Source organism: Salmo salar, chromosome ssa21 (genome assembly GCF_905237065.1).
Source record: "Salmo salar chromosome ssa21, Ssal_v3.1, whole genome shotgun sequence".
Lineage (NCBI taxonomy): Eukaryota > Metazoa > Chordata > Actinopteri > Salmoniformes > Salmonidae > Salmo > Salmo salar.
Genome location: NC_059462.1, coordinates 41218787 through 41231208, shown reverse-complemented (window position 1 = coordinate 41231208; position 12422 = coordinate 41218787). Strand labels below are relative to the sequence as shown.

At 42.4% G+C, this 12422-nt stretch overlaps 1 protein-coding gene across 3 annotated transcripts in view; it reads right to left on the bottom strand.

Moving 5' to 3' along the window:
- sec22a (SEC22 homolog A, vesicle trafficking protein) overlaps nucleotides 1–12422 on the bottom strand; it is a 41446-nt gene that overhangs the window by 3807 nt on the left and 25217 nt on the right. For all 3 annotated transcript variants that reach the window (XM_045704773.1, XM_045704772.1, XM_045704774.1), the window contains 2 exons: nucleotides 4554–4717; nucleotides 3973–4152 (listed from right to left, as the gene is read on the bottom strand). In XM_045704773.1, coding sequence (XP_045560729.1) covers nucleotides 3973–4152; nucleotides 4554–4717 — 344 coding nt within the window. The remainder of the gene's footprint in view (nucleotides 1–3972; nucleotides 4153–4553; nucleotides 4718–12422) is intronic.

The following is a 12422-nucleotide window of genomic DNA, read 5'->3' as shown; positions in this document are numbered from 1 at the left end:
ACTAGCTAAATTGCCATACATGTTTAATGCTTTTCGACCTGTCCCCAAATTAATGTCATTGGTTCAGAGTTTGTTTTGATATTTTAACCTGCGTGTCGTGATCGCGTTTGGTGTGGGGGGACAAAATAAATGTATGCACGATGGCGCACACGCGCAGCCGGTTTGGGTTCCATGTTAGGTTCAGAGTATAGACATGGTCAACCACTGCAATACACCATCATGTGTAATCTTAAAATTCTCCTGACATTTGATGAGAAACCACTGACTAAATCCCAAAATGACAATGTTTTGATGATCATCCCTCCACAGTGAGTGACAGGAAAGTGAATATGAATGCTGCAGTGGTTCTTGAGGGAGACAGAGGAGCTGTGGTGACCCAGGGCACAATCATTTAGCTGAGTTTACTGAGGTGTGAAGGTACCAACAGAGAGGTGGTGGGCCTGTCTCAGTCAGGGATCACTAATGGAGGGGCCACACACACACACACACACACACGACAGCTGCATACCACAGTGTCCTTCAGAGAGCTGACCCTATAGGGCTTTCAAGTGATTAACTTCAAACGGGCATGTATATGTGCTTTCTTGAGCAGGGGGACCTTGCGGGCGCTGCAGGATTTCAGTCTTTCACGGCGTAGTGTGTTACCAATTGTTTTCTTGGTGACTATGGTCCCAGCTGCCTTGAGATCATTGACAAGATCCTCCCGTGTAGTTCTGGGCTGATTCCTCACCGTTCTCATGATCATTGCAACTCCACGAGGTGAGATCTTGCATGGAGCCCCAGGCCGAGGGATATTGACATATCTTTTGTGTTTCTTCGATTTGTGAATAATCGCACCAACTGTTGTCACCTTCTCACCAAGCTGCTTGGCGATGGTCTTATAGCCCATTCCAGCCTTGTGTAGGTCTACAATCTTGTCCCTGACATCCTTGGAGAGCTCTTTTGTCTTAGCCATGGTGGAGAGTTTGGAATCTGACTGATTGCTTCTGTGGACAGGTGTCTTTTATACAGGTAACAACTGAGATTAGGAGCACTCCCTTTAAGAGTGTGCTCCTAATCTCAGCTCGTTACCTGTATAAAAGACACCTGGGAGCCAGAAATCTTTTTGATTGAGAGGGGGGGTCAAATACTTTTTCCCTCATTAAAATGCAAATCATTTTATAACATTTTTGACATGCGTTTCTCTGGATTTTTTTGTTATTATGTCTCTCAATGTTCAAATAAACCTACCATTAAAATTATAGACTGATAATTTCTTTGTCAGTGGGCAAACGTACAAAATCAGCAGGGGATCAAATACAGTGAGGGGGGAAAAAGTAACTAAAGCTTCTTAGGGCTAGGCCCCGTTTTTCTCAATTTCCGCCTGAATGACGTGCCCAAAGTAAACTGCCTGTTGCTCAGGCCCTGAAGCCAGGATATGCATATAATTGGTACCATTGGAAAGAAAACACTGACGTTTGTAGAAATGTTAAAATAATGTAGGAGAATATAACAATAGATATGGTAGGAAAAAATCCAAAGAAAAACTAATCAGAATTGATTTTATTGAGAGACCATGCTTTTACATTGGCAAGAATAAGGGCATACTCAATTCTAGCTCCCAGGATGCAATTCCTTTGGCTTCCACAGGGTGTCAGCAGTCTATATTCAAGGCTTCAGACTTGTAACTTCCAAAATGAATAAGAAATATCCGTTTTAGTACAGGGACAGTGTCTTGGAAATTCGTGTTTGCTCGCACCATGAAGAAAAGACGCATCTGTTAAAATCCATTCCTATTGAACATACTTCTTTCCGTAAGAAATATACTGCTCAAAAAAATAAAGGGAACACTTAAACACAATGTAACTCCAAGTCAATCACACTTCTGTGAAATCAAACTGTCCACTTAGGAAGCAACACTGATTGACAATACATTTCACATTCTGTTGTGCAAATGGAATAGACAACAGGTGGAAATTATAGGCAATAAGCAAGACACCCCCAATAAAGGAGTGGTTCTGCAGGTGGAGACCACAGACCACTTCTCAGTTCCTATGCTTCCTGGCTGATGTTTTGGTCACTTTTGAATGCTGGCGGTGCTTTCACTCTAGTGGTAGCATGAGACAGCGTCTACAACCCACACAAGTGGCTCAGGTAGTGCAGCTCATCCAGGGTGGCACATCAATGCGAGCTGTGGCAAGAAGGTTTGCCGTGTCTGTCAGCGTAGTGTCCAGAGCATGGAGGCGCTACCAGGAGACAGGCCAGTACATCAGGAGACGTGGAGGAGGCCGTAGGAGGGCAACAACCCAGCAGCAGGACCGCTGCCTCCGCCTTTGTGCAAGGAGGAGCACTGCCAGAGCCCTGAAAAATGACCTCCAGCAGGCCACAAATGTGCATGTGTCTGCTCAAACGGTCAGAAACAGACTCCATGAGGGTGGTATGAGGGCCCGACGTCCACAGGTGGGGATTGTGCTTACAGCCCAACACCGTGCAGGACGTTTGGCATTTGCCAGAGAACACCAAGATTGGCAAATTCGCCACTGGCGCCCTGTGCTCTTCACAGATGAAAGCAGGTTCACACTGAGCACGTGACAGAGTCTGGAGACGCCGTGGAGAACGTTCTGCTGCCTGCAACATCCTCCAGCATGACCGGTTTGGCGGTGGGTCAATCATGGCGTGGGGTGGCATTTCTTTGGGGGGGCTGCACAGCCCTCCATGTGCTCGCCAGAGGTAGCCTGACTGCCATTAGGTACCGAGATGAGATCCTCAGACCCCTTGTGAGACCATATGCTGGTGCGGTTAGCCCTGGGTTCCTCCTAATGCAAGACAATGCTAGACCTCATGTGGCTGGAGTGTGTCAGCAGTTCCTGCAAGAGGAAGGCATTGATGCTATGGACTTGCCCGCCCGTTCCCCAGACCTGAATCCAATTGAGCACATCTGGGACATCATGTCTCGCTCCATCCACCAACGCCACGTTGCACCACAGACTGTCCAGGAGTTGGCGGATGCTTTAGTCCAGGTCTGGGAGGAGATCCCTCAGGAGACCATCCGCCACCTCATCAGGAGCATGCCCAGGCATTGTAGGGAGGTCATACAGGCACGTGGTGGCCCACACACTACTGAGCCTCATTTTGACTTGTTTTAAGGACATTACATCAAAGTTGGATCAGCCTGTAGTGTGGTTTTCCACTTTAATTATGAGTGTGACTACAAATCCAGACCTCCATTGGTTGATAAATTGGATTTCCATTGATTATTTTTGTGTGATTTTGTTGTCAGCACATTCAACTATGTAAAGAAAAAAGTATTTAATAAGATTATTTCTTTCATTCAGATCTAGGATGTGTTGTTTAAGTGTTCCCTTTATTTTTTTGAGCAGTATATTATAGTTTGATTACATTTTAGGGTATCTGAGGAGTAAATAGAAACGTATTGCGACTTGTTGAAACAAAGTTTAGGGGTAGATTTTCAGATTCCTTTCTCTGCATGTTGAACGAGTGGATTATTCAAATCGATGGTGCCAACTAAAACAGACCTTTTGGGATATAAAGAAGGATTTTATCTAACAAAACGACACGTTATAGCTGGGACCCTTTGGATGACAAATCAGAGGAAGATTTTCAAAAGTGAATATTTAAAATCACTATTTGTGAATTTATGAAACCTGTGCCGGTGGAAAAATATTTTGATGTGGGGCGCCGTCAAACAATCGCATGGCATGCTTTCGCTGTAATAGCTACTGTAAATCGGACAGTGCAGTTAGATTAACAAGAATTTAAGCTTTCAACCAATATACGACACTAGTATGTACCTAAATGTTTAATATCCATAATTTGTATGATTATTTATTTGAATTGCGCGCCCTCCAGTTTCACCGGAAGCTGTCCCGTTAGCAGGACGCCTAGCCCTAAGAAGTTTGCCCACAACTATCGTGTGGTGTGTGTGTGTGTGTGTGTGTGTGTGTGTGTGTGTGTGTGTGTGTGGGTACCTACTTATGCCCTTGTACTTGGAGGGGGTGTGGTATGAGAAGCCGTTGATGGATCCTAGGTCCTCAGGGGACAGCTGGTAGGGCGGTCGAAGCTTGATCTCTGTTTGCATGTCGGCCAGGTTGATCTTAGTGGACAGAGAGCGGGGGCTGTTGAAGCGCTGCTTCGTCTTCTGGATGAAGTTGTCTGGAAGGGGCAGCAACACAAGTATGAAGGGTGTGAGAATAGAGAAATCTATCATGAAAATACAACCTACGAATAATATGTTCCTGCTGGTACAGTATAAACATACTGTAAAATGTTTGGGCAGGATAGTGGGTTAGTTTCCTGAGACCACCCATACGTAAAAATAATTGAAAAAAGTGTCTGCTAAATGGAATATAATATATTTTTGAAAGCGTCAAACCAGGAAACCTAGCCTGGTCCCAGAACTGTTTGTGCAGTCTTGTCAACACTACAGTCATGGTCACACCAGGAGTAGGCAGAAAAGCACGAACAGATCTGGGACCAGGCTAAGGGAAACCCTGTGTTTCTAAAGTAAGACAATGCATGGGTTTGTTGGGAAAACAAAAGGAGGAGAGACTCACCCAACTCGATGAAAGAGTACGGCCTCACAGCGCTATTGACACGCTTGGCGTCGTACGTTACGATGAACTCCCTCTGCAGCTCATCCAGGAAACAGAAGGCCAGGACGTTGGGGTAGTTCTCTGTACAAACCATCAGATAACCCACACCCAGACTGCTGGTGAAACTGAAACACACACAGAGCGAGCAAGATTACATTGGAGGACTATTATTGGAGGACTAAAACAGGCATTAAATGGGGAGGGGGAACAGATAGCTCGCTCTCTCTTTTCCCTCTGCTTATGAAGTATGGGTGCTGAATTATGGTCATTTGGAGAGTGCCAGAGAGGGAGGGACAAAAATCATAGCATCCACTCAACTGGAGCTCAGCAGAGCCCCTCGAAGGGCCAATACATCAGAGTTAAGCATTGCCCAAAAGGATCTTTAAATCAGATTACCCAGTGACTTAACTGCTGTCTGGAACGTCCTCAGTCTTTTTCCCTTCACAGTGAGGCCGATGTTGGGCCTTGATTAAAGGACCTCAAGATAACAAATGAGGCTTCAGACTGTAGAGTGGATGGCCAACCAACCCTGCTCCTGGAGGGAGGAATGTGCGCACACACACACACACACACACACACACATCTCATTCAAGCCAATATCTGCTGTCTAATGGTGCTTTCAAGACAACTGGGAACTCTGGGGGGGGGGGGGGGGTCAGAAAGTAAGAGTTCTAGGATGATTCCCAAGTTTCGGTGACCATTCAAAATGATTTCTTAGCCGGTGCTCGTTTTTGTCCGATCTAAAAATGGTTGGAGGCCGTCGCTTTTGAACACGGCATTAATGGGACCAAGTGGCTAATAACCCATGTTCATGTGAACAGATGCATTTTGTAATACCGCAGTTGTGTTTCTTGAAATAGCCCGACAATTGTAATTGACCAAACTGTCACAAAACTCATATTAGGGGAATTAGAGCTGAGCATTTCAGGACAGAGCTTTAATAGACATTCACAAAACAAGGAAAAGTGCACTTTGCTGTGACATCAGCAATAGGACAAAATTATGGTGACCGTTTCACTGCCACATCGGCAGTCATGACCACAGTAAAATTCCACACTACCGTTGAGTCACGGTAATCTCCTCTTATGCACTCTGGACATGTGTTGGTCGGGGTCTCTATTAGAGGTCGACCGATTATGATTTTTCAATGCCGATTATTGGAGGACCAAAAAAGCCAATAGCGATAAAAAAATAAAAACGGCCGATTTTTTTTATAATAATGACAATTACAACAATACTGAATTAACACTTAACTTAATACATCAATAAACTCAATTTAGCCTCAAATAAATAATGAAACAGGTTCAATTTGGTTTAAATAATGCAAAAACAAAGTGTTGGAGAAGAAAGTAAAAGTGCAATATGTGCCATGTAAGAAAGCTAACGTTTAAGTTCCTTGCTCAGAACATGAAAACATATGAAAGCTGGTGGTTCCTTTTAACATGAGTCTTCAATATTCCCAGGTAAGAAGATTTAGGTTGTAGTTATTATAGGACTATTTCTCTCTATACGATTTGTATTTCATATTCCTTTGACTATTGGATGTTCTTATAGGCACTTTAGTATTGCCAGTGTAACAGTATAGCTTCCGTCCCTCTCCTCGCTCCTACCTGGGCTTGAACCAGGAACACATCGACAAAAGCCACCCTCGAAGCAGCGTTACCCATGAAGAGCAAGGGGAAACAACTACTCCAAGTCTCAGAGCGAGTGACGTTTGAAACGCTATTAACGCGCACCCGGCTAACTAGCTAGCCATTTCACATCGGTTACACCAGCCTAATCTTGGGAGTTGATAGGCTTGAAGTCATAAACAGCGCAATGCATTGCAAAGGGCTGCTGGCAAAAAGCACGAAAGTGCTATTTTGAATGAATGCTTACGAGCCTACTGCTGCCTACCATCGCTCAGTCAGACTGCTCTATCAAATCATAGACTTAATTATAACATAATAACACACAGAAATACGAGCCTTAGGTCATTAATATGGTCGAATCCGGGAACGATCATTTTGAAAACAAAACATTATTCCTGTTACATTGCACAACCTTTAATGTTATGTCATAATTACGTAAAATTCTGGCAAATTAGTTAGCAACGAGCCAGGCGGCCCAAACTGTTGCATATACCCTGACTGCGTGCAATGAACGCAAAATGACAATTTCACCTGGTTGATATTGCCTGCTAACCTGGATTTCTTTTAGCTAAATATGCAGGTTAAAAAATATATACTTCTGTGTATTGATTTTAAGAAAGGCATTGATGTTTATGGTTAGGTACAGTCATGCAACGATTGTGCTTTTTTCGCAAATGCGCTTTTGTTAAATCATCCCCCGATTGGCGAAGTCGGCTGTCTTTGTTAGGAAGAAATAGTCTTCACAGTTCGCAACGAGCCAGGCGGCACAAACTGCTGCATATACCCTGACTCTGTTGCACAGTACGCAAGAGAATTGTCACAATTTTCCCTAGTTTAACCTGTTAGGGCTAGGGGGCTGTATTGACACGGCTGGATAAAAAACGTACCCGATTTAATCTGGTTACTACTCCTGCCCAGTAACTAGAATATGCATATAATTATTGGCTTTGGATAGAAAACACCCTAAAGTTTCTAAAACTGTTTGAATGGTGTCTGTGAGTATAACAGAACTCCTATGGCAGGCCAAAACCTGAGAAGATTTCAAGCAGGAAGTGGCCTGTCTGAGAAGTAGTGTTTCATCTTGGCTCTTTTTATTGAAGACTCAGGATCTGTGCAATAACGTGACACTTCCTACGTCTTCCATAGGGTCTCAGAGCCCGGGAAAACGTTGAACGATATCGAGGCAGGCTCTGGCTGAAACACTTTAACGCTTTTGGCAAGTGGCCACTCAGAGTACTATGGGCTTAGGCGAGCGCCCGCTTCGACCGAATGCTTCGTTTTCCTTTGTTTATCTAAACGCAGATTCCCGGTCGGAATATTATCGCTTTTTTATGAGAAAAATGGCATAAAAATAGATTTTAAACAGCGGTTGACATGCTTCGAAGTACGGTAATGGAATATTTAGAATTCTTTTGTCACGAATTGCGCCATGCTCGTCACCCTTATTTAGCCTTTAGGATAGTGTCTAGAACGCACGAACAAAACGCTGCTGTTTGGATATAACGATGGATTATTTTGGACCAAACCAACATTTGTTATTGAAGTAGAAGTCCTGGGAGTGCATTCTGACGAAGACAACAAAGGTAAGAACATTTTTCTTATAGTAAATCTGACTTTTGATGAGTGCTAAACCTGCTGGGTGTCTAAATAGCGAGCCCTGTGATGCCGGGCTATCTACTGAGAATATTGCAAAATGTGCTTTCACCGAAAATCCATTTTAAAATCGGACATATCGAGTGCATAGAGGAGTTCTGTATCTATAATTCTTAAAATAATTGTTATGTTTTTTGTGAACGTTTATCGTGAGTAATTTAGTAAATTCACCGGCAGTGTTCGGTGGGAATGCTAGTCACATGCTAATGTAAAAAGCTGGTTTTTGATATAAATATGAACTTGATTGAACAAAACATGCATGTATTGTATAACATAATGTCCTAGGGTTGTCATCTGATGAAGATCAAAGGTTAGTGCTACATTTAGCTGTGGTTTGGGTTTATGTGACATTATATGCTAGCTTGAAAAATGGGTGTCTGATTATTTCTGGCTCGGTACACTGCTGACATAATCTAATGTTTTGCTTTCGTTGTAAAGCCTTTTTGAAATCGGACAGTGTGGTTAGATTAACGAGAGTCTTATCTTTAAAATGGTGTAAAATAGTCATATTTTAAATTTTTTTAAGTAATAGCATATCTAAGGATTTGAATAACGCGCCACAGGATTCAACTGGCTGTTGAGTAGGTGGGACGCACCTAGCCCATAGAGGTTAAAGAAATTCATGTTAGCAGGCAATATTACTAAATATGCAAGTTTAAAAATATATACCTGTGTATTGATTTTAAGAAAGGCATTGATGTTTATGGTTGGAGCAACGTGTACCTAAGCGATTATATGCAACGCAGGACAGGCTAGATAAACTAGTAATATCATCAACCATGTGTAGTTAACTAGTGATTATGATTGATTGATTTTTTTATAAGATACGTTTAATGCTAGCTAGCAACTTACCTTGGCTTCTTACTGCATTCGCATAAGAGGCAGGCACCTCGTGGAGTGCAATGTAAAGCAGGTGGTTAGAGCGTTGGACTAGTTAACCGTAAGGTTGCAAGATAGAATCCCTGAGCTGACAAGGTAAAAATCTGTCGTTCTGCCCCTGAACAAGGCAGTTAACCCACCGTTCCTAGGCCGTCATTGAAAATAAGAATGTGTTCTTAACTGACGTGCCTAGTTAAATAAAGATCAAAAAATAATAAATAAATGTATATAAAATGTAAGAAAATAAAAAAATTGGCCAAATCGGCATCCAAAAATACCAATTTCCGATTGTAATGAAAACTTGAAATCGGCCCGAATTAAATCGGCCATTACGATTAATCGGTCGACCTCTAGTCTCTATTGTCCATCTAACCACTCTGAAAATGCAAATGAAATTGAAAAATCACAAACACTTATCAAAACAGTATTGCGATTTTTTAAATTTTTTAACTCACGGTAATGATCAATTAGAAGTTCACCAGCAGGTTGAAACATGGTTGTTGTGGATGTTGTTTCAAAGCCTAACACAACGAAATGGACAGCACTTTAAAGTGATGACTCATTCAAAACATCCATATGCATATTAGAGCCTATACATACACAGGCTTATGAGCCCAAGTCTGCAAAACAAACAAAAAAACTATTACAATTCTGATTGTGTGAGGCCTCCCGAGTTGCGCAGTGGTCTAAGGCACTGCATCACAGTTGCTAGCTGTGCCACAAGAGATCCTGGTTCGAGTTCAGGCTCATGGGGGCGGCGCACAATTGGCCCAGCGTCGTCCGGGTTAGGGGAGGGTTTGGTCGGCAGGGATGTCCTTGTCCCATCGCGCTCTAGTGACTGTGGTGGGCCGGGCGCATAGTCACTGGTACGGTCGCCAGGTGTACGGTGTGCCAGGTGTTTCCTCCAACACATTGGTGCGGCTGGCTTCCGGGTTAAGCTGGCAGTGTCAAGAAGCAGTGCGGCTTGGTTAGGTCATGTTTCGGAGGACGCATGGCTCTCGATATTCGCCTCTCCTTACGGAAGTCGCAGCGATGAGACAAGACAATTGGATATCACGAAATTGGGGTAAAAAGTTATAATTATGATTGTGCCTACATGGCCTACTACATATTACACCTGGCAAAAAAAAAAAAAATGAACTGATTTAAGATGTCTTTGGTACATAATTGGTCTAGCCTATACTAAACAACTTAACACATTTTAGTAATAGGCTTTGAACATGGACTGTTATGCATACTGGATGGACTGGTTACCTTATGCTACACTCCAAAATGTCTATCCACGAGTCTGGGAGAGAACGTATAGCCATAGGCGATGCTGTTGGTTCATTGATTGTGCAGGGCGGTTACAGTTACCCTACAAATTAGTGAATTTATATTTGATTGGGAATAGTCTTAATAGGGCACTTTTAATATTTTCATAATTAAATTGGGTGACATTACCTTTAGCTAGAGAATATCTCACCATGCGTTTCCATCTCTTCCTCTATTACTTTCTCCAGCGTGCAGAGGTGCTGTCAACAGTTCAGTGAAATATGTCTCAGTGCAGATTTCACTTGAAATGAAGCATTGGGTAGCTGTAGGAACAGGGTTGGAGAGCCCATGGCATACAGAGTTTGGGTGGAATATCACCTGTTGCATGCAGGGTCTCGCTGCGCTCCTCAAACAGTGGTTGATGCGTGGAGTGAAATAAGTCTTCTTATATTTATCAGCTGCTCATATTAAGCACACGCTCCGCTATAAAAACAAACTAGTCTACCCGACATCATTGAAAAGCAGACCGGCGTGAAAACGAGCAGCCTCCATTCGCTATTCCAGTGTATACGGATGACATGTCTTTTTCCCCTTGCCCATTTAATAATGGGCCATTCTAAAATCAAAACTAATTTTACATTTTAGTAAAGACAAGACTAAATTGAGAATAGTCTGATGGGTGAAAATATGATCACTTGATGAGAGAACAGCTGTGCTGCCTGAGGCAAGGAACGTGAAAGCTTTTTTTTGCTACTTTCTCAAATCATCAACAGCCGATAGTTGCATCATGCAGCCCATATATATGTTTTGATTTCTAAGACATTCTAAGGTTTGTATAATTTACAACTAAAGTTGCCAAATAACTCTAAATCTAGCGTAGAGGACCTGTTTCAAAAGATCACTTTTACACTCAACATAGCCACTTCATATGCACACATTGGAATGGGAAAAATATCCTTTCTATTTTATACAGCCAAGTTCAATTATATTCTTCTTACTTTACAATAATGGCACGGGACTTAAAGCATATCTTGTCTGCTAAATGAACAAGCGTCCATGGAGCATAGCCAGAAAACATACAGTAGTCAAAGTCATGTTCTTCTGAAATACATTTTTATTCAAATCACGATTCTTTAGACCTGCCTACAAAAAAAATATATTTGTGATGTGTGTATTAAATTGATTTATAATACTGTTTTAAACGTAGCTGTAAGGATGATGCATGTGTGGAGGTCTTGAGATGCTAAACGTGTTTATGTCAATTACCGTGAGACCGGCAGAATTTGGAATGACAATAACCGGCTAATAAAATTGAATGACCGCCACAGCCCTAGACAGAGTGATAACACCATCACTCAAAGCAAAATTATACTATAAAGAACTGCTAGCAACTTTGGGTGGTGGTCATACCAAAGTCTATATATAAAAGCTATCTGGTAATAGCCCTTGCTACATTCCCAAGCAAGAACACATACAACAAAAAGTCGCTCACACAAAGGGGAGCTAACAAAGAGTCACTGATAACAACCAAAACAGAAAAGGTTGGGTTTTAGGAGGGGTTCTAAAAGACAATCCTGGGGGTGTCCACTGAAAGCGCACACTAAATTTGCCTAAGTAGAGGCAAAACAAAAGAAAAACCCACACCAAACTTAGAAAGCAAAAAGTTGAAGCAAAATAAAAATCAGACAAAGGATTGTCTAGAAATACAATTAAAAAAAAATGTGTAGAGCCATTTAAACCCTCTGTCTCGATCAAGATAACTAGTGCACCAGGCCAGCCACTTAAATACCCTTAAGGCCAGCACAGGTGAAACACCTTTCCACTAATGAGACGGCAACCAGCACAGGTGTAACACTTCCTGACTAATGAGGTGACACCAATCGGTGCGCCTTACGTGCTAACGAGCAATACATGCTAAAGACCAACCTCAAAACATAAATGGAAAAACCAAAGCCTGCAACATCTATATCCTAGATTTTTGTTGGACAAGTGTGCTCACATTCAACAGAAAATAACTTCCATTTCACAACATAAATGCGTCCAATATAAACATGGCGTCTACTCACGGCCAACAATTAAATATATATAGTTTGGACACCTACTCATTCCAGGGTTTTTCTTTATTTTGACTATTTTCTACATTGAAGTGTCAACTGTAGGGGCCCTCTCTTCCTTCAGCGGCCCTACAAACTTGCTCACCTTGGGGTTTTTAAAAGGAGAGGTCAACGCTGGTGATTTACCGAAATCAGGATCACCCATAAACGTTTCATTTAGATCGATCATGGTGGGGTCGCTGACATCCTCCACAACACTAGACTTTCACCCACCAACTTTCTTAGACATAGCATGTGTAACGGCACACGCTGGGAACACGCAAGGGTACTTTTTGATAACCCATCAGGTTCCTCTACTC